The sequence below is a fragment of the Myripristis murdjan genome, chromosome 8 (assembly GCF_902150065.1).
Source record: "Myripristis murdjan chromosome 8, fMyrMur1.1, whole genome shotgun sequence".
Taxonomy (NCBI): Eukaryota; Metazoa; Chordata; class Actinopteri; order Holocentriformes; family Holocentridae; genus Myripristis; species Myripristis murdjan.
The window spans coordinates 32,436,018-32,457,683 of NC_043987.1; the positions used below are offsets into that span (position 1 = coordinate 32,436,018).

The following is a 21,666-nucleotide window of genomic DNA, read 5'->3' on the forward strand; positions in this document are numbered from 1 at the left end:
GACAAATAGGCAAAGAGACGTCACAAATGAAAAGTGACAAAGAGACAATGGGACAAAGAGACAAGGGGACAATGGGAGAGACAAGACAAAGAGACCAAATAACAAAGACAAAGTGACAATGATTCAAAAAACGTGACAAAGAGACAAATTAACAAAGAGACAAAGGGACAAAGTGACTGTCTCTTTGTCTGTTTGTCCCTTTTTTTCTCTGTCTCTTTTTCACTTCATCTCTTTGTCATTAACAAAATTGACAAAAACAAAGTGACAAAGGGACAAAGTTACAAAGTAAGAAAGAAAAAAATGTCAATGAGACAAAGTAAGTGACACAAAGTCACATAAAGACAAGAGAAAAGTGACAGAGTTACAAATAGACAGATATAGAGAAAGGGACAAACAGACAAAGACAAGGGGACACATACAAACAGGGGACAAAGCAGCAAATAGACAAAAAGACAAACTGATAAGGGACAAAGTGACAGACAAAGGGACCAAGAGAGAAAGTGACAGACAAAGAGAAAAAGGGACCAAGAGACAAAAAGACAATGTGATAAAGGGACAAAGTGACAGACAGAGAGACAAAGGGACCAAGAGACAAAAAGACAACCTGATAAAGGGACAAAAAGACAGACAAAGGGACCACGAGACAAAGGGACAAAGACACAAAGGGACCAAAAGACAAAAAAAGAAAAAGACAAGGTGATAAAGGGACAAAGGGACCGACAAAGAGACAAAGGGACCAAGAGACAAAATGACAAAGAGACAAAGGGACCAAAAGACAAAAAGACAAGGTAATAAAGGGACAAAGTGACAAACAAAGAGACAAAGGGACCAGGAGACAAAGTGACAAAGAGACAAAGGGACCAAAAGACAAAAAGACAAAGAGACAAAGGGACCAAAAGACAAAAAGACAAGGTGATAAAGGGACAAAGTGATAGACATAGAGACAAAGGGACCAGGAGACAAAGTGACAAGGTGATAAAGGGACAAAGTGATAGACAAAGAGACAAAGGGACCAAAAGACAAAAAGACAAGGTAATAAAGGGACAAAGTGACAAACAAAGAGACAAAGGGACCAGGAGACAAAGTGACAAAGAGACAAAGGGACCAAAAGACAAAAAGACAAGGTGATAAAGGGACAAAGTGATAGACAAAGAGACAAAGGGACCAAGAGACAAAAAGACAAAGGGATAAAGGGACAAAATGACAGACAAAGAGACAAAGGGACCAGGAGACAAAGAGAAAAAGTGACAAAGGGACCAAAAGACAAAAAGATCAGGTGATAAAGGGACAAAGTGATAGACAGAGAGACAATGGGACCAAGAGACAAAAAGACAAGGTGATAAAGGGACAAAGTGATAGACAAAGAGACAAAGGGACCAAGAGACAAAAAGTCAAGGTGATAAAGGGACAAAGTGATAGACAAAGAGACAAAGGGACCAAGAGACAGAAAGACAAGGTGATAAAGTTACAAAGCAACAAAGAGATAGAGACATAAAGAGACGACGTGACAAAGGGACAACAGGATAACAAGAGATAAAGAGACAAATGGACAAGGGGACAAAGAGCCCAACCCGACTGAAAAGTCCCTGTGATCGGGCCAGGCTCTTCTGACTGAAGTGGTTACATGAGGCATTCTGACACTCACTGTTATGCATTTTTGGACTTTGTGTTTTTGGATTTTTGTTGAACTCTTGGTCTCTTGTGTGTCCCCTGGACTGTGTGTTTATGGACTTTGAGTTCTCGTCCTGCCCTGTTTGTCCCTCGTGTTTGCCTGTTGCTTTGTCCTGCTGTGTCACTGTCCTTGGTGTTTCCACCGAGCCACTCGGCTCCGATGTTTTGAGTTTCTTATTCAATATTTCAGCTCTCCTCCAGCCTGCTCGCCTGCCTGCCCTTGTATTTTGGTCCTACCCCCACATGCAACATTATTACTCTGATTTAGATGTTATTCTGATTATTAGTGGAATAAACAAAGCTAATGTTAAATGATTCTGTTGCTGTATGCGATTGCTTTTATTAATTGCTCGCCTGGGTTTGACTCCATACATTGATGAGTATGGAGCATGGGGAGCACAGCTCATTTCCACATCATGGTCGTGCTAATGCGACCACACCAACAGAAAAACAGTGGTTCTTTGGCTCCGCCCATTCATTTTTAAATTTGATCTTCATGAGATTATCTTCTCTTTATTAGATCAAAATGGAAATATTAAACAGCTCAGAGGAGAATTCATGGGACCATGCAGGCATCCTACTTTTTATCACTTCCAGATGATCCGTTTGAGTTTGAAGCTCAGACGGCCGATCTCATGAGGAGGCAGTTTGATTCCTCGGATCAGCTGGCAGGATCTGGATGGGACTAATGTCACCTTTGTTTAGCAAAGACACGAACGTTGGTGTTGCAGATATGCTAAGCTGCAGAAGTCAGAACTCCGAAATGAATAATATTGCACTACATTACAGTACACATCACTGCACTACACTGTATTTCACTTCCTTTGTTGTGAGGCAAATAATCTGATATGAGGAGAGAGAGACAGAGAGAGAGAGAGAAAGAGCAGCACTGAAAGCAGGTGTGTGACAGTCACACGGATCAGAAGTAGGTCAAACTGAAGCCACATAACCAACTTCCTCCTCTGCTCTCCCATTGGTTAGCTGCCACAAAACCTCAGCATCGCCACCAACCAATAGCATGGCAGCAGGTGGTGAGATGGGCGGGGCATAAAGGAGGGTCAGAGAGAGAAAGAGAAAGAGAGAGAGAAAGAGAAAGAGAGAGGAATCACATCTCTCTCACAAACTAACGTAACCCAGACTTGTTGTGTTTTGCTCAGACAGACCTGTCTGGTAATGTTTATTTGAAAGTAACTATCTGTGACATTGTCATATACATAAATATTTGCTGCACTGCTCTCCATGAATGACTAATGCTGCAGCACATCAGTTGATCCAACCTACATCCAGGTCATAAATCTTTTCCATTCGCTGCTGTGAACACGCAGGCTGTCACCCTGCACCCACACTTGCGGTGTTTGCACTCAGCCACAGAACGAGCAGGTGTGAAAACTGCAAGCGCTCAAAGGTTTCGTCAACACACACTGCGACACACTTGGCAAAACGGAGAGGTTTTCACTTGCAATAGTAGTTAGTGGTGTTTACGAGCCAAGAAAGACATGAAGAGGATGCATTTTCTGGTTGTGTATTAAAGACTAAATTATCAATCCAGCTTTTTTTTTTCTTTTTCATTTTCTTTTTTTTGTGAGGGGTGGGGTTCTTGCCTGCTATGAGGATTAAGTCAGGGGGCGTCGTCCTGTTTCCTGTTAACTTGTGGGCGTGTAAAGGCCTTTGAGACTGTAAACAGCCATACTGGGCTTTAAATAAACTTGAACTTGAGCTGAAACAACAGGGTGGGGAAAAGTCATACATTCATAAATAGAAGCAAATAAAGACGTAAACAAATAAGAAAATAATTAGATCTGACTTGACCAGTTGATACGGGGCATACTGTGAGTTAATAGAAGCTGCAATAAAGTCCTGGTGAATTGTGTGAAATACTTGGCCCTAAACACCTCTATGGAGCAGCACCAACATATGGATTCAGTTTGTGCACCTGCCTTTGGACATTTTCCGTAAGATTGCAAAACGGCAGGTGCAGGTGAAGGGAAGGCGGACAAAGAACAGAGCAGCTGATAATAATGACACTTCCTCTCCTGCTCGAGTCTCTTTCCAATGCCATGAGAGATATCAGAGAGAAAATACCAAGGAACCAAAATAAACACTGTGGTCCACACCTTTGTGAACCTCTTCTCCTCCTCTTCCATCCCTCCTTCATCCCACCCCTCCTTGTATACCTCCTATCTCTCCATCTACGTGATGCTGATCTCAGTCATTTTGCTCTGGCCTGTTCTTGGCATGCTGGAGCAATTATAAATATGCTATCAATCAAAAACAGATGGTTTTTTGGGGGGGAGTTATTAACATAACACAAGTTAGATGTACTGGAGAGACTAAATTGCCTCTAGGTGTGAATGTGTCTGTCCTTCGAGGGACTGTCCACCTGTCCTGGGTGTCTCTCTGCCTTCTGCTAACGAGCACTGGGATAGATTCCAGCTCCCCTGCAAGCCTAATCAGGATAAGTGGCTTAAAAAAAGAAGTTGAACTTGCTTATATTCAGTGAATGTATAAAAGTTGAGGATATATTGCAATTATGTTGCAAAACATCTTCAAAACTGCCAAAAAACAAAAACAAAGACAGCCTGAACTCCAAGGAACCAAGAACAAAGTCTTCAAGGCCACGTGAAATTGTTAAACTCAAGTTAACATGCACATTTTATCAGGTACGCTCACTTGAATTTCATGTTATACTACAAATGACAGCTAATGTGCACCAAAAGAAGTACATCAGAGTCTTACTGGCTTCAATACGTGAACCAGTCAGTGAATACAACCCAGCAGTTTGTCCTCTGGCTGTCAACACCAAAAAAAAAAAAAAAAAAAAAAAAACCAAAGCTTTCCTTTTCCCCAGCAGCTGGAGGAGGTGCAGAGCCAGCAGCTAAAAGGTTTTGTCCCGGCCTGTCTGGTGTGCCTCGCCTTCAGCACATTTTGTTTCCATTCCTGAAGTTTGATAAGCACAAGTCCAGTTGGCTGAATCCACTTCAGCAAAGCACAAAAAAGTAACTTATAACCTTTTTTTGTCCTTGAAAGAATCAGTCCAGAACAAACAGATCTTAAGAATCATTATTACCAAAAGCTTTCAGATGAACAAATGAACACACATCCACAACAGATGTATTGAAAATATAAAAGTATTTATTACAATTAAAATCATATTACATTTACATTTTAAAAAGATCGTACACACACACACAAAAAAAAACAAGAGTTTTAGAATCTGGTCAGTGTTCAGTATCTTTGGGTCCTTTTATTTCCACCTGTAAGAATACCACACATACACGGGATTAAAATCTGTTACAGCCCCGGGGAAAAGAATGAAAACACTCATCTCTATCCGAGTGTCACTTGCAGATAAAGTAAATTATGTGTTTTATATTCCTGTCAGAGTTCATTTCAGTGAATTTACAACAGGCTGTAAACTGCTGAAAGCTGCCACAGCCTCTGTGTGTGTGTGTGTGTGTGTGTGTGAGTGTGTGTGTGTGTACTAAATCAGTTTAAAAAAAAAAAAAAAAAAAAAACATAAACATCCTGGCTGTTTCACTTCAAATGTAGAGCATAACCACACACCTTGACCTCTTTTTGCTAAATTGATGTGCATCAGTAACTAAGACTGGTAAACAGACGTTTGTGTTTTCACTTTCATTTGATGCACCTGACTTATAACTTTAAGCTCATATCATCTGTTTTTTTTTTTTCTTGCTCGCCCAAGTCCAATATTGAATCTGTCTATTATTACTACTTGACAGGTGGTTTGTATTGTTTGAGTATTTTGTGTTTTGAATAAGTAACAGCTATAAATCACTAGTCTCAAGCTCAAGATCATTAACCAATGGCAACTTGTGCCAATGACTCAGTAACATAACAATTTAACTTAACAGGAACAAAATGTGAAGATGTGGATTTTCATAATAACCATAATCACATTCCTACATTTACTTTATAGGTAAATAGATAAAGACCTTAGATAGATAAAGACCTAAAGCCCTTTTTCAGGTGAGGCTTTACCACAGCACTTTAGAGATGGAGAAGTTTGAAAGTGGATTTGAAACATGCAGCATCTTAAGTTTGATTTTTCAGTCAGCTATTGATTGCCTTTAGGTGAGGATTTATTTTTACATAGTATGTAGGCTGAATAATGATGGAGGGATCATGCTACACCAGAGACATGTTTATTATGGGATGCAGGAGGCAATACCTTGCTGCTTGCTCTTCCACTGTCCACGCCTCAGGTGTCCATTCTCGCTGGCTTCCTCCACAGCCTTAGCTTTGTTGGCTTTCCTCGAGTCTGCTGCAAGATAATTGGTGGTTAAAATATTATCATATTTAATGTTTTCTTAAACAGTTAATGATGCTGCATGTTGTTGAGTAAAAGTGCAGCCTTACCTGAGTGTTTAAATGGGCTCTTTCTTTTCACCCCCGTCTTATTCTTGCCGTTTTCGCAGGAGCAAATCTCCTCCTGAAATTCAGAGCACTGGACACCACAGTCCACAAAGTCTCCTTTCGATGGAGACAATTTGTGCTCGACCAGCTTGACACCCAGTAGTTCAGGTCTCAGCTGACTGGTTTCTTCATGCCCACGTACTGCAGTTTTCTGCTCCATTTTCACCTCCTTGATATGGTGACTCAACGGGGATGAGGCAGGGAGTTCTTCTAGCTCAGGAGAGCAGGGGTTTGGCTCCCGCTGCTCAATTACAGTAACACATTTCTGGTTCAGGCTTTGATTGGCCCCAGGTTCAGAAGACCCACTTTTCTCAGCATCGCTCTCTGTAGATGAGCCTTTTTCACTCTGCAGGGGAGGTGGGGAAGCAAGGTGATCCTTAACTGGAGGCTCCAAACTCAGGCTTTGCTTCAGTTGTCCCTCCAATTTAGAGGGGTGACCTTTACACTGCATTTCTGGCCTCTTTTCAGCGTTTAACGTCTCAGCTGGCGTACTGAAAACAGCATCAATATTCTGCTGAGAAGCCAAGGGGAACCTGTTGTGGCAATTCACTTTACATCGGTCACCAAGCCAACGGGATGGGGACACAATGACTGGGAGAGAGTCAGAGGACAACCTGTGGAAAACCTGTGTGTGCCCCTTTCTTTCATTCTTCATTTTGTCAATTGCACTGTCATTTTGCATTGACAGGGCACCATTTTCATCATTCGCCGCAATCTCTTCGATGATTACGTCAGGCTCTATGACTCCATTCTGTATCAGCCAGTCCTGAGAGGGGATGTAGGGGGCTAATGACTCCACAGACCAGACAGACTCGTTCAGTTTTCTCTTGATCTGAATATACCTAGAAGACACTTGATCAGGAAGGCTCTCTGTTGTCTTTTCAAGTAGAAGAGACTCACTGTTTTCTTGATCAGCATCAGGGACTCTTTGGGATTCATTCAGTTCTTTAATGGGAAAAGACAGTTTGAGGATGTGGTGGAGGGCCTCCCTTTCCTTGGAAAGGAAAAAATGTTCTGTGTCCATATCTTGAGTGTCTTTACCATCAACCACCACCTGACTGCTCTGTTGCTCAGTCAGACTCAGATTAACCGTCCTCTCATGCTCGGCCTCAGCTTCTTCAGAGAAGGCCGGCTGGTCTAACACCTTGTCAGCCATTTTTGGCATAATTACTGGTGGCGTGCTGCCTTCCCGGCTCATCACAATATCAGGGCAAGACACCTGCCTCTCTGTTCTGACATCATCATCCTCTCGGTCAGAAGAGCTTTTCTCTTTCATAACTTTTTCAGTTGCACTGTCATTTTGGCTTGACAGGGCACCATTTTCATCATTCGCCGCAATCTCTTCGATGATTACGTCAGGCTCTATGACTCCATTCTGTATCAGCCAGTCCAGAGAGGGGATGTAGGGGGCTAATGAGTCCACGGACCAGACAGATTCATTCAGTTTTCTCTTGATCTGAACATACCTAAAAGACACTTGATCAGGAAGGCTCTCTGTTGTCTTTTCAAGTAGAAGAGACTCACTGTTTTCTTGATCAGCGTCAGGGACTCTTTGGGATTCATTCAGGGAATTTAGCAGTTCATGCCTAACCGCCCTCTCTCTGGAGGGGATGGAAGTCCTGACTGAACCGACCAGCCCTGCAGACTCGTTCTCTCTCCTGGTTTCTGACAGCAGCTCTTGGAGGGGAAAAGGCAGTTTGAGGATTTGGTGGAGGGCCTGTCTTTCCTTGGAAATTAAAACATTTTCAGTGTCACAATCTTTTGTGTCTTTACCATCAACCGCCGCCTGACTGCTCTGTTGCTCAGCCGGATTGAGATTAACCGTCTTCTCATGCTCAGCCTCAGTTTCTTCAGGGGCGGCCGGCAGATCTAACGCCTTGTCTGCCGTTTTCGGCATTGTCACCGGCGGCGTGCTGCCTTCCCAACTCATCAGAATATCAGGGAAAGACACTCGTCTCTCTTTGGTGACAAGAGCTGGAGATGAAGTTTTGAACCCGTCTTTGGCTGTGCCTCTACCTGGGCTTTTCGTGTTAACTAGGCAGTCATGTCTGGCATTTCTGCAGGGTACCGTGTGGTTCTCCACCTCTGTATGGCCCCGTTGTATGGCCTCTGTGCTGGAGCTTGACGAGGAAGGGGAGGTAGTCCCGTGCCCAGACTCTGAACCGGCCAGTGGGCTTCTCTGCCCAGAACTACCGATGTTTCTGGTCAGTGCCGGTTCTGTTTGGACCTCCGCGTTGACAGTCTGTCTGATCCCAGAAACGTATTGAGTGCGGAATCTGTGGTTCTGGTTTTGGCTCTGGCAGGGTGCTCTGGCAGCAGGAACCTGAGGATGGGGGAAGCGCCGGTAATTGACGGGCTGAACGTGAGGGTGGGGGAGGACGTAGCCTGGAGCCTCCATGTAAGGCGCCGGGGGGAACGGGGATATGACCATACCATAGCCTGAGAAATGAGGAGAAAAAATACATTGGTTGTAGTTGTATAAACTTAAGTTTACCTTTGTTCGCTGGTTCAAAAGCAACCATCATATTGTAATCAAAGCAAAATAGCCTCAATAATTCGGCACATGTGCTGAGGTTTATGCCATTTTTTTTTTTTTTTTTTTTAAATCAAACCTTAGTTAAAAAAAAAAAAAAAAAAAAAAGAGGTAACAATGTTTTAAATGAAAACTTCTGCACGAATCTCAACATGTGAACTGACTTATCACAGTCCCCATGAAGAGTCACATGACTTTTACATCCTGTAAGACGTATTCTTTGATGGTGACCACCTGCTGGACTAGTGGTGTAATTCTAAATTTAAACCAATAAAAATCTTCATATTTTTGAACAATCTCATTCTTCCACCTATCCCTTCAGAAGAAGTTGCGTTTCGCTCCTTATCTCCTAAGTCATTGGCTTTTATTTGTGAGTGATCCCTCCCTGCGTCACATCCCACCCCAACATCCTTTTTCAACAGGAAGTACATAAAATGAGGGAAGTGCCATCTCATGGGGTCTTAAAGGGATACTTCACCTATTTTATAAAACAGATCCATAATTTTACAACAGAACATGTGTGTAGGAGACTAAATATAGGTTATTGTTGTTTGACTAATTGACATGCAATAATTTAGATTCATATGTGAAACTAGAGTAATTTACATGGTTAGGTAGTGGAAATTATATTTTTAATAATACTCTACTGTAATATTTATATTACAGTAGAGAATTTAAATGCATGAAATCTCATTTATATTAAGTTTTTAATATTTGGGAACAGGTGAATATGACTGTTGTTTTTCACTGACTGCTCACCTTTGGTTAATGCTCTGGCTAGAGAAGAGTGGGTGTGGTAACCTGGTGTCAGCCAGGCAAGCGGAGAGTGGAGCCCAGAAATGTTTTTGACTTCTTTCTTTTTATTAACAATTCAGGTTTGGCTCAGTTAATGGCCAAGTGTTCTGTACCAATTGTTTCTGTGCTAAGTAAACAGTTTTATCGAGCGGTCCTGTGCAGAAGAATGAGGCGAATCATTACAGCCTCAAGCTAAGGCTCCATTCATTGGAAACCTACAATGCATTTTCATTCAAATCTTGCTGCAGACGCCATTTCTGCAGAGGTCTCTCATGCACAGGCACAAAGTGTGCATGCACAAGCACATGTTTGTGGACTTGTGGTTACTGAGCAAAGATTTGAGCCAAAATACGCATGCTTTGGCAGTGCTGAACATACAACTAGACACCGAAGACTCAGCACAGCATGATGAGCATGAGGTTTTTAAATGTTTTAAATGTCTTTTGATCGTGTTCTGCTGTTGTGAAACCATAACACTTTCTCTATCGGGGTTTGAAGGCATCACACGGTGAATATTTGATAGAAAAAGTTCTGCATAATGGGTGATGCATCCCTTTAAGGCTACTATGCTCTTGAAGCAAGACACTAGCAAACTCACCCATGCCGGGGAAGCCAGTAAAAGGGTTGTACTGGAAGGGCCCGGGCCACTGGTAGTGGAGGAGAGAGGGTGGAGGCGCAGGAGGCACATAGTAGACAGGCTGGGGCTGAAGGGGGATGAAGGGTTGGGGATGGGCTGATAGTCCTGGACCCTGCTGCCCAGAGTTTACAGCACTTGTACCGGCTGGGTTCCTTCTGTTAGTTTGTGGATGAGATGGTGGAGGTCTGTTAACACACTCCGTTTCCATATCCAACCTAGACGGGGGGGAGACAAGAACATCACAAACCTTAAAGCTGCACTTGACAACTTTGGTGGTCGGTACCTTCAAATACACTAAAAGTTCAAAAAGGACATGCCCAGTGATTCTGCATGTTCAGTGTAATCTCTCCAAAATGTTTCCTCTAATCTTTTCCTAAAGCAAGCAGTCATATTTTACAAGTGCCAGATTATTTCTCCTCCCTTTTCTCCAGCCGCTGGTTTCCATTCATTCCACTATGATATGAAAATGAACTTTCAGAGATTTCAGACTTTCTTCACACCAGCATTCCATCGCAGGAATAAAGTCCTCCACATTAGTTTTAGTTTACACCGCACACACACTTGGCCACAGAGGGAGAGGTGTGTGTGTGTACAAAAGTGGTGAAACAGTCCCTCTGCTGGCCAACTGTGTAAACTGCATGCAGGCTTGGTGATGAAATGTGTAATTTTAAATTTTTTCATTTAGAGAAAAGCGCAAAATTTGGAGTGTCTGTAAGATAAACACAGCTTAACAACAACAATAATAATAATAAAAAAAAAAATAGAATGAAGTATGTCTTGGCCAGCGGTGTCGTCTTATTGCTGGATCATATTATTGATTGATTGATTGATTTTTTTTTAACAATGTGTTTTGTAATGTGTGAAAAAAACTACAGGTGCATCTCAAAAAATTTGATTAGTTAATTTTTTCAGTAATTTAATTCAAAAAGTGAAACTTGAATAGATTGTAGACTCATTACACATAAAGTGAAGTATTTCAAGCCTTTTTTGTTTTTAATTTTGATGATTATGGCTTGCATTACATGAAAATCAAAAATCCAGTGTCTCAAAATATTAGAATGCTACATACCAATCAAAAAAAAGGATTTAAGATACAGAAATGTTGACCTTCCGAAAATTATGTTCATTTATGCACTCAATATGTGGACAAATTATAACTAGAGGAGTGCACATGTCCAGAAGAAGTAGCTTCTCCTCTCTGTTGCTCAGACTTAAGCGAACAACCAGCCCTTTTTTAACCAGAGGAAGGGAAAACACAGAGGCGGTTCTCATTTTTCAAAGGTTTTGAATCACCACAACCAGGAGATCATACAGTCATAACTGTGCACAAAAAAACAGCATCATGTGAGCTTATAGCTTCATACTATAAACAACGTAATTTAGTAAAGCCAGGAGCAAATTCACCTTTTTGAGCCGCTGGAGACGAGATTGAGGTTGAGGCCAGGAGCTTCAGCTTCAGCAACAAGATTGAAAGTGAGTAAAAGTGAGGCACTGACACACCTGAGCTCAAGTATCTGCTGATGAGAGGGGAGGGGTGTGTCCTCCAGCAGCTCACCTGGGTTAACAAGTCACCTCCATAATACCTGAGGATAGATCATGTTCCTTTCACTAACTAAATCACTAGATAAGGAGAATTAATAGCGAAAGGATTTCATAGCTGTTTTCATCATTTTATTGTTTGCCTATATTTTGTTTCTTTTAAGTGTTAAGTTGTTCTGTCACATCAAAGCCGACAATTAATCACATTTTAATTCATAGGGGAGCAAAAGAGCACTGACATTTCAGTCATATCCTCATGATATGGCTGATATGGCCGCCACAGATTATTTATTCTGATTGATTTCAGTTATTTTGATGGAAAAACTTAGGGACAGGTGTGTTCCAGCAGCTGGTGGGTCAGGTGGAAGATCACTGGAATCCCTGTTCCAGCTATAGATCTGGATATCCTCTCTACTTAAAACATTGCCCAAAGTGTCTAGCCTGCTTATGAAACTCTTCTTCAGCACAGCTCAAAGCCCAGTTTCCATCTCAGCGGTGGGCCTGGGAGTTTGGCTGGATGACGGGACACAGCCCCGGTGTCTCTCTGCTTTGGCAGAAACAATTTGTAGAGCGTGGTCCTTACCTGCTCTACCTGTAAAGCGTCATGAGATAACTTCTGTTGTGATTTGACGGTATATAAATAAAGTTTGATTGAAACAAGAGAACCAACCATCAAACTTATAAACATTAAAAAATAAAAATCTGACACACCTGTCCAACCATACTGTGGACTCTTTAAAGACGTATGCCTTACATGTTGTTTCATTCTATATTGACTTTGTATTTATGGAATCAAATTTTTCCAATGGCATTTTTTTTTTAATTATTTTAATTAATACTCCTGTTTCTTAGTACATTATGTTGAGCACATGTCTAACATGTTTTTTCAATAAAGATTGAAAAAAGAAGAACTAGGTAGTCAGTGAGAGTCACCACGGCTGAACAGACTGGAGAGGAGACTCAAACTCAACACAGTAAGAGACTCCAGAACTCTGAGGCTTCTTGGTGTAAAAAGTTTATTTATGTTCACACAGTGATCACATATGACACCGACAGAAACACTGAACATCACCTGACATTGAAAAAACACACATGTAAAAAAACAGACATAAAAATACAGACTGGTAGACGTCCGTCCCGCTGGTGGGATCCAGAGAAAATCCTCTCTCCCTCCCAGGCTTCCTGTTTGTCTATCCGGTTTAAAGGACTGAGGGAAGTGACAGAGTTCAGTCATTCAGTTCAGTCTGGAGACCTACCAAATAACCAACACACACACACACACACACACACACACACACACACACACACACACACACACAATGTTTTCATATTGACTGAGGAAAGACAAGCAGAGAGGAGACTGTCTGGCTGTTCTTCAGATGAGCGGACTGCTGCAGAGGAAAACCAGCCAGTCAGTCAGGCTCGGGTTCTCCTGGTGAGGCTGAGAGAGAGAGAGAGAGGGGGAGAGAGAGAGAGAGAGAGTTAGCTAACTCAGTGGTATTTTTATTATGAACCCATCCCAGATTTATCCACAGTCATTTCTTTTCCACACCACACGTTCTCAACATATGTGTGTGTGTGTGTGTGTGTGAGTGTGTGTGTGTGAGTTTGCCATATTGAAACAAACGGCAGAATAATTTCCTTTCCTGTACAATCCCTCCTGGCTCTGCTTCCCACAGACAAGGAAGTGTGGGATGAATGGTTTTGATGGCTGGATATTCATCATCCACTACTGTAAACCACTCACTCACACACACTCACACACACACACACTCAGCCTGTGGTGTTACCTGCAGCGTGGCAGTGTCCACCGGCTGTGTGTCTCTGTGCACTGCGGTGAGTTTGGCTCGGCCGCTGCCCGGGTATCCCTCCTCCACCTGCAGGAAACAAACCACCGCCGCCGACTTCAGGTACACCAGCTGCCTCTGAGCCGGACGCCAGTCGATGGCAAAACTGAACACACACACACACACACAAATAAATATATATATCAATTTGTTTTTTTAAAAAAATCATTAAACAATACACATAAGAAAAACTGCAGCTCACATCAGGGCTAGGCCATAGAAATTGAATGAAACCAATGAAATCCCATTCAGTTTCTATGGGCTGGGTAATATATTGATATTGTGATATGAAACAAGCTATGGCCTGGGATTAGATATGATAATATTGTGATATAAGTGTTGTCTTTTCCTGGATTTAAAGCTGCAACACAGTAAAGAGATTAAACTGTCTGAACTTATTAGACTCTTGTAGCTGTTCTTATTTTCTTCTTGCAAACAGAACTAGTGCCTCCTTTGTCATCATATCCATGACTAACGATTGTTTATTTAACGTATAAACATCTTAGCACCAATAATCGTCTGTATAAAATCATCACAATTGTGAGGTGCTCAGTTAAAGATTTGATATTTGATTTGTCCATAACGCCCAGCCTGACTTCACATAAGACAATGTGGTAAACAAAAGAGGCATTGGTGCCACCTAGTGCTCAGTAAGGGAACTGCAGGCAGAATCTCTCTCTCTCTCTCTCTCTCTCTCTCTCTCTCTCTCTCTCTGAGAGAAAGAGAGACAGAGAGAGAAGGTGAGGATGAGAGAGGATGATATAATAAACAAACAAAGTTTTTAAAAAATGTTTTTAGCCTCCTAAAAGAAGCAGGACGTCAGAGGGAGCCCCGAGCCGAGGTTTGAGAACCTCTGGTCTGCATGTGAATCAGACATGTTTCAGCAGGATCAGCCGTCTCACCTCTCACCTCTGCTGGACCGTTCCACTACTCGTGTCTGATTTGAATAAAAGCTTCATGAAGTTAGAGTTTAATGTTTATTAGTACACAAAGTTTCTCCCACCTGGAGTGCAGCGCCTGAATCTCTGCCAGCATGTCGCCCTGGCTGCTGTAGCGCTGCATCACCTCCAGCAGGGCGGCGCTCAGCTCCGACAGCCGGCCCCGCACACACTCCTCCAGCATGCCGCTCGTCTCCTGGTTCACCTGCAGAGGCAAAGTCCCATTCTGAGAAAGGTTCTCACAGTGTGTGTGTGTGTGTGTGTGTGTGTGTGTGTGGATGGCGGATCATTCAGTCCTGTAGCAAGGCATCATCTGGAGGTTCTGTTTGAATTCTAACAGCTTAATTTCCTGGCAGAATGGTGAATGGGAAGGGATGGGTTCGAATATTTTTAAAGGGCATTTCTGCAATTTTTAGATTATTTGTGTTAGTGAAATGCAGTACCTGATAAGTACTTGTAATTTGCTCACAGATATATGGGTTTTACTACTATAAATATGAGCTAGATAAATAGATTACTTTATTTACTGTATGATCAAAGGAACTGCAACAGCGATTCACATAAATGACAAAAAAGACACATAAAATGTACGGGTAGGTTTCTGAATATCTTTAAGGTATATACAGTAATTCTAAATAAATAATCATCACATATTCAGCGTCTAGTGTGGAGTATCAGGGTATTTGATTACAAATTCACCTGCAGCCTGAAGCGGTCGTTGTGGTCATAGCTGATTGACAGCTTGAGCGGCTGCAGCTCGCTGGACGAGAGGTTTCCGTGGGGGCGGGGCCGCAGCTCGACACACAGTTCTGATTGGCTGACCGACACAACTTTAATCTGCGAGGCATCCTGAACGTTGGACACATAGTCCTGCAGGCTGGAGGTCAACAGGAACTTTGATCAGCACATCACAAGAATCTATTCACACTCATGAACTTACAGCTGCACTCAGTGATTTCTGACCACTAGAGGGCGCTGAGAGGCCAAACTCCATTTGTAAAAAAACACAGTCAGCCCTGCCTCTGGGCTCACAGCAGCTTGGCTGAACAAAACAGAAAGTTAAGGTGAAAAAAATGCATTTTCGGATGGAAATGAGGGATCCATTTCATTCCCATGAGGCTCCTGTTGGATTATCTGGATTATTTTGTTTCTGAGCTCCAATTTGAAAATGTGGTGAAGCTGCAGACTTTGAGCGACAAGATAAACAATTTTTTTTAAAATTAATTTTTACTTTAGATGCATTTATCGGCAGTGGTACTTTCTGAACCGGACGTTGACAGCAAAGAGAGAAAAGAGGTGAAAATGGAAAATGGCACAGCCTAGCGACTTGGTATTGGTTTATATAATTATGAGTGTAAAAGTCTCCATAAAGCACAGGTAAGTTTCAGGATTGTTTACAGGTTCTGAGATCCATAAGCGCAGGTTTAAAAAAAATGAAGCTCTTGAATAGATAATAAAGTCTATGAGTACAGTCAGACTCAAAGTATTTTCTCAGAGCTCTGCTGGCAGGCCAGAATGGATTTTCAGACATACTGGTTTGCTGGAGACAAAAAAACAAAACAAAAAACACTACAGTCTGGTCTTAAATATCTTAATTAAATCTAATTTAATATCTTATTTATTGTAAGATTTCTTGTTTGGTAAAAATATAATGTAGAAAGATGTGTAGTAATGAGAAGTCTGATTCTGCAGTTTTACAATATTAATATTCAGCAAAATAATTGAAACAATATTACTTGTCAGTATTACATGTCACTCACTCATCTTTGAGAAGCTGCCAGTTGCCAAGGCGACCGAGCACCGCGTCCGACTCCGCCCTCAGCTGAGCCAGCTGACCTTTAGACACACGCAAAGCATTGTGGGCCTTCTGCAGCGACTCCTCCAGCTGCTCGCTCTGCTCTTTCTGTCAGAGAGCAAAAGGGGAGGGAAGAGAGTTTCAAAAATAATTTATAAAATATTTACATAAAAACAGAGTTTACAAAGAGCTTCAGACTCCGACCTCAGACTATTTTAATAAGAGAATGCTTTCCGCTGAAACAATTAATCGATAAATTGGTCAATCCACAGAAAACTTATCAATGATAGCCTGGCAAACTTTTTGGTCATTTATCAAGTAAAAATGCCAGACAATTCCTTCATTAAGATCACTAAGATGTGAAGTTTATCTTCCTATTCTCCATGCATATCATTATAAAATGACAACTTTGGATTCTGATCACTTCCCATGAGAGTTTGACATTATTTTTTTATTTTTAACCCTTTATACACTAAATGATTGATTGATTAATTGAAAAAAGAATTAACACATTTGTTGACATTTGCTCCTCATAATTTCCAGATTTATTCACTTTATGAAGGAAAACTATGATGTGACCCGTGTGTGTGCGTGTGTGTGCGTACCTTCTTCTGCAGCTGCTGGATGAGCTGTGTGAGTGTGTGTCGTCTGGTGTTAATCTGCTCCATGCGGGCTTGGAGGGCGGTGAGCAGAGCCTCTGTCTGCTCCACGCCACTACGGCTCTCCGCCTTCAGAGCCTTCCACCGGCTGCGAGCTGCGCTGTCTGACCACACCCACACACACACACACACACACACACACACACACACATTCACAGTCATAAAAGCATACAGGCACAAACTTGGAGATGCACTTGCAGTAAAGAAATGGAAATCAGCAACTTCACAAGCCTTTGCAGTGGACAGGATACACACAGACGGGTGACAAATGAAAGAAAAAGACAGTGTAAAGTGTCTTAGTGAGGTGTTTGGCCACCGGGAGCTCCAAGAAGAGCTTCAACACTCCTCAGCAGAGATTCTCCAAGTGTCTGAAATTCGGCTGGAGGAGATGGAGATCCATTCCTCCAAAAGATATTCCCTCAGTTGGTATTTCGATGATGGTGCTGGAGAGTCCAAAGTCTCCCAGCTGGGTTGAGATGTGGTGAGTGTGAAGGCCACAGCATCATGATTTACATCATCACCACCATCATCATCATACTGTGTGTGTGTGTGTGTGTGTGTGTGTGTGTGTGTGTGTGTGTGTGTGTGTGTGTGTGTGTCTGTGTGTGTACCAGGGTTGGGGGGGCAGGGCTTTGTCAGCAGTTGCCGAGCAGAGTCCAGTTCTGCTAGTACAGCCGTCATGGAGTCCAGGACAGACAGCTGACGCCACAGGACCTTGTGGATACGACGGCTGTCCTGCACATGCACATGCACACGCACACGCACACGCACGCGCGCACACACGCACGCACACACACACACACACACACACACACACACACACACACACACACACACACACACACACACACACACACAATTAAGACATAAACCTTTTCTCTCAGCAGCAGAGCTGTGCAGATAGACACACAAGCAGCCACTCGTGAGCTGGATCAGAGAGAGAGAGAGAGCGAGAAGAGAAACACGAGACAGAGAGAATAAAAGATGTTAAAGACAGAGACAGACAGGCAGACAGACAGACAGACCATGAGATATGGCACCATCCTGGCCGCCTCCACGCAGTCAGCCTGCTCCGAGTCTCCGTACAGCTCCAGCAGAGCCGGGTCACATCGCTCCAGCACCCTGAGGTGAACAGCAACACAGAGCAATGCGTCACAACGTGGCTTTGTCGAGCAATCTCTTCTTTCTAACAGGCCCTGAAGGCAACATGAGATCCAGCCAACTGAAAAAAGATGACTGGCTGACGGCTCTCCCCTTTGCAGACATGCCCACCTCCTGCTAATCCCATGCAGTTTGGGCCACAAAGCCTGCAGTCCACATGTGTTCTTGTGGCCTGTTGTAAAATGGTGTGTGTGTGCAGACTGGGGCCTAAACAGTCTTGGAGCTGCATCAGTTGGCTTTGACTGGAAAGCTGAGACTCTTGTGGATTCAATGAGCCACATTTGATTCATGTGTGATGATGCTGGCCCCCATAGCAGCCATTTCACTGCAGGCAGAGACTTTTTTTCAAACTTGATGTCACTGTATAAAATGACCTCTAGTGACCTCTAGGATAATCACAGCCTCATGAAACTTTACCACAATAAACTAGAGAGCGAGGCCGTTCAGAGGACGTCTGGCTTCCAGGAAGGGATGTATTCACAATAAAGGGAGCTCCTGAGCAACTTCCAAAACAGGATGCTCGCCATCCAATCACTGAAAAATGCAATTGTTACAGAAATCACCAAATGTTTTTTTGACACTAAATCAAAGCATGTATTTTTCTATGGTGGTCCTCGAGGTCTCGGTGTCCTAATGTGGTATTTTGAAGGGATTCTAACCAATTTTATTAATTCTCGAGTGGTCAAAAATGGTTAAATTTTGCACCAACTCTGTGTAACAAATGGTATCAACATAAACATTGCTGCACCAACTTATGAGACATAATCTCCATTCTCTGGAACTCTGGAACAGCCTGCCGGAGGATCTGAGAGGAGCCGGAAACATTGAAACTTTTAAACGTAGACTAAAAACCCATCTCTTTGGTCTGGCCTTTATGTAGTGTCTTATAATATTAGAATTTTATAGTTTTATAGGTATTCTACTTCTTATTTACTATTAATTATTTTATCTGTATTTGTTTTATTGTTATTTATTGACAGTTTCTATTATATTCTACATTCTATCTTATTATTTTTCATCTTTTTTTATATATATATTTTATTCAGTATCTTATTCTTGAGTTATTTTATTATTGCTGTGTCTTTGTTGTTTTAAATCATTTCATATTGTTTTTATATTTTTATTCAGTATCTTATTTCTTGAGTTATTTTATTATTGCTGTGTTTTTACTGTTTTAAATTATTTCATATTGTTTTTATATTTTTATTCGGTATCTTATTCTTGAGTTATTTTATTATTGCTGTGTCTTTATTGTTTTAAATCGTTCCATATTGTTTTTTAATATTTTATTCAGTATTTTATTTTATTTTTATTTATTTATTTTAAATTAACCATATTTTATGAGTGTGCATCGGTCTCCTTGTCCTTTCACTTCTTATTTTATGCTTATTTGTCAATCAAGATGTAAAGCACCTTGAATATCATGCATTTGTTTGAAAGGTGCAATATAAATAAAATTTGATTGATTGATGATAATCGTTCATGGAAATGACCATCATAATGTTTGACCCCATATACAAAAAAGGCTCATAACCAAAGCACAGTGTGTATTACGGATTTATGACTATAATAACATGACACACGGTGCTGAGCTGCATCTCAGATTAATCATCTCACTAAAATGGATCTAAGAAGAAGATTATATGAAGTCAGATAAGACCTGCAGTGTCAAACTGACATTTGGTTGAAAACTAAAAATAAACTCTGCTAGCTTCGCTTTAAGTTACTGCGGGGTAGTTAGCATTATCGTCGGTAATTTAACGTTACCGTCTTATTTCATTCTGTTTTCAGATGCCGAAAGTTAGCTAAGTGAGATAGTTAACCGTTTGAAAGAAAAAATCACCGGTGTAAGCGACAGACAATGAAATTTAAAGTATAAACATTTTGAAAAGGCTTACTGTTGAGCAACGGCCATTTCTGTTTTCAAATACCAGCGCCACGGTTCTTGTTCTTCTTCTTCTCTCGGGTTACTGGCGGCTTGCAAACAGCTGAAGGTGCACACCGCCACCTACAGTACAAGAGTGTAACATCATGTCATTTTACTCTTTCTTAAATTCGACCCACCAACTTGTGTGTTTCTTAAGAACTTAAATAGTCCCTCTTGGTGATTCTTATCCCCTCTCCCTCTCCATCAACGCCACGGCTCTTCTTCTTATTATTATTTTTCTTCTTTCTCAATTTTAATTTTGTGCAATAATCCATATTCAATACCATACTTATGTGCAATAACCTATAGTGCAATAACTCCTGTCCATGTTTGCACTTGTACATATATTTTTTTTCTTTCTTTTTATTCTATATATATTTATATTTATATTTATATTCCTGTCTTTATTTTCTTGACTATTTGCTCTTTTTACTTTACACTTTGAATGGGAGTTGTTATTGTAACAAAAAGTAATTTCCCCTTGGAGATCAATAAAGTATTCTGATTCTGATTCTGATAACGGCGAGCTGCAAACTAAAACTCTATCCACTAACCCTCGTGTTACCTTCAAATACACTAACATTTTTTTTTTTTTTTTTTTATCAGTTGGGGTCAATTCAACCCCAGTAATTTAAACCACAAAAAAAAATTATTAGAATATAAATCGTCTCCCAAGTTTGCGTGTCAGCTACTTTATGTGTCTTGTTGACTTCCTAAATAGCTATTTAAATAAAACATAAGGTTTTGAGGTTGTGTTTGCTCGGGGTTTGTTATGTTTAGCCCCACGTTGAATGCAGTCCATCTCTGCCTGTGAACTGTTACATGAAATGGGACTTTAGACTTGAATGTAGCGGAGAATGACATCTGAATTTTGATGCTTGTTTGTTTGTTTGTTTGTTTATCAATAAAATGTTATTTGGGTTGTTTGTTCTATGTTTTACCTGGAAGTTAGGAGATATTATGACACCATTCATTCAAAACAGGGCTAAATTCAGCTAAGTTGACTTAGATGCGGATTGGAGGCTGATGTTGCATTCATGTCGAGTGGGAGGAAGAAAAAGGTAGATGCCCTGCAGTCTTCCTAACACAAAATAAACCTCGCCTCAGCTCTCAGGTGGTGGATAACAGGATCTGTATGGCTTCCTGAATCGCAAGCGGGTGAAATCAAATATGCTATAATTTTGCATTGGGTGGAAAAACGTGACTTCAGATGTAATACGGCAGTGGAGTGAGATAAAGCCTGACCGACAGCTGATGGATCATCCTGCGGCTGCTGGGAGTCTGCCTCCCGTTGCATAGCAACCCGGGACGCTGCGGGTCCCAACGTGGGAAGAGCCGCGCGCATGATCCGTCAAGTCAGGAGGAATATAATACAGTACATCCGGGCATATCTTTCACAATAAAACCCTGAGTGAGCCATTGAGCGTACTACCAGAGTCAGCTTAACCCAATTATTATTATCTTTGGCGTCCGTTTGACCCCATTCAGTGTTTAAAGACTCTCAATATAAGACTGACATAATTTCCTTTTGCGTCATATTTCATCAGCAACAGCTTTTGTTCTTCAGTCCAATAAGATTTTTAAGTAATTTAATCATGAAAAGTTGTGGGTAACGCATTTGTTGTCGAAGCAAACAGTTTTCAGTCTAGGATTTGCAATAATCATAGAACGCAGAGAGATAAATCAGCATTTATGGTCTGATAGAAACAGGTGAGAATCAACAGGAA

The 21,666-nt window shown here is 41.5% G+C and overlaps 2 protein-coding genes across 3 annotated transcripts; both read right to left on the reverse strand.

The window, feature by feature from the left end:
- Window positions 1-2,612: 2,612 nt before the first annotated feature.
- Window positions 2,613-20,101, reverse strand: LOC115364432 (uncharacterized). 2 transcript variants are annotated; one of them, XR_003928668.1, is made up of 12 exons: window positions 19,911-20,101; window positions 17,877-17,973; window positions 17,463-17,586; window positions 16,798-16,955; window positions 16,158-16,300; window positions 15,097-15,274; window positions 14,463-14,602; window positions 13,403-13,565; window positions 12,903-13,053; window positions 11,331-11,343; window positions 4,713-4,720; window positions 2,613-2,624 (listed from the first exon to the last, which is right to left on the reverse strand). XR_003928668.1 is itself a non-coding variant. In XM_030059005.1 (9 exons), exons 1-9 carry the CDS (start codon window positions 19,925-19,927, stop codon window positions 12,988-12,990), a joined length of 1,086 nt encoding a protein of 361 aa, XP_029914865.1. In that variant the 5' UTR covers window positions 19,928-20,100; the 3' UTR covers window positions 12,612-12,987. The 2 variants fall into 2 exon arrangements, 1 of the variants encoding a protein (XP_029914865.1); XM_030059005.1 differs by lacking the exons at window positions 2,613-2,624; window positions 4,713-4,720; window positions 11,331-11,343 and having other exon boundaries at window positions 12,612-13,053; window positions 19,911-20,100.
- On the reverse strand, window positions 4,782-11,606 carry LOC115364431 (uncharacterized). Its single transcript, XM_030059004.1, has 5 exons — window positions 11,478-11,606; window positions 10,035-10,288; window positions 6,052-8,547; window positions 5,864-5,956; window positions 4,782-4,925 (listed from the first exon to the last, which is right to left on the reverse strand). Exons 2-5 carry the CDS (start codon window positions 10,279-10,281, stop codon window positions 4,897-4,899), a joined length of 2,865 nt encoding a protein of 954 aa, XP_029914864.1. The 5' UTR covers window positions 10,282-10,288; window positions 11,478-11,606; the 3' UTR covers window positions 4,782-4,896.
- Window positions 20,102-21,666: the final 1,565 nt, after the last annotated feature.

Bases quoted from the DNA above. Each gene is read 5' to 3' on its own strand.
- LOC115364432 (XM_030059005.1), bottom strand. The intron at 14,603-15,096 runs GTGAATTTGTAA...TTGCCTCTGCAG, and splicing joins ACGACCGCTTCAGGCTGCAG to GTGAACCAGGAGACGAGCGG. The intron at 13,566-14,462 runs GTGGGAGAAACT...GTGTGTGTTCAG, and splicing joins ATTCAGGCGCTGCACTCCAG to TTTTGCCATCGACTGGCGTC.
- LOC115364431 (XM_030059004.1), bottom strand. From the start codon at position 10,281: ATGGAAACGGAGTGTGTTAACAGACCTCCACCATCTCATCCACAAACT. The intron at 8,548-10,034 runs GTGAGTTTGCTA...CTCATTTCTCAG, and splicing joins TACTGGCTTCCCCGGCATGG to GCTATGGTATGGTCATATCC. The intron at 5,957-6,051 runs GTAAGGCTGCAC...ATTATCTTGCAG, and splicing joins GAGCCCATTTAAACACTCAG to CAGACTCGAGGAAAGCCAAC.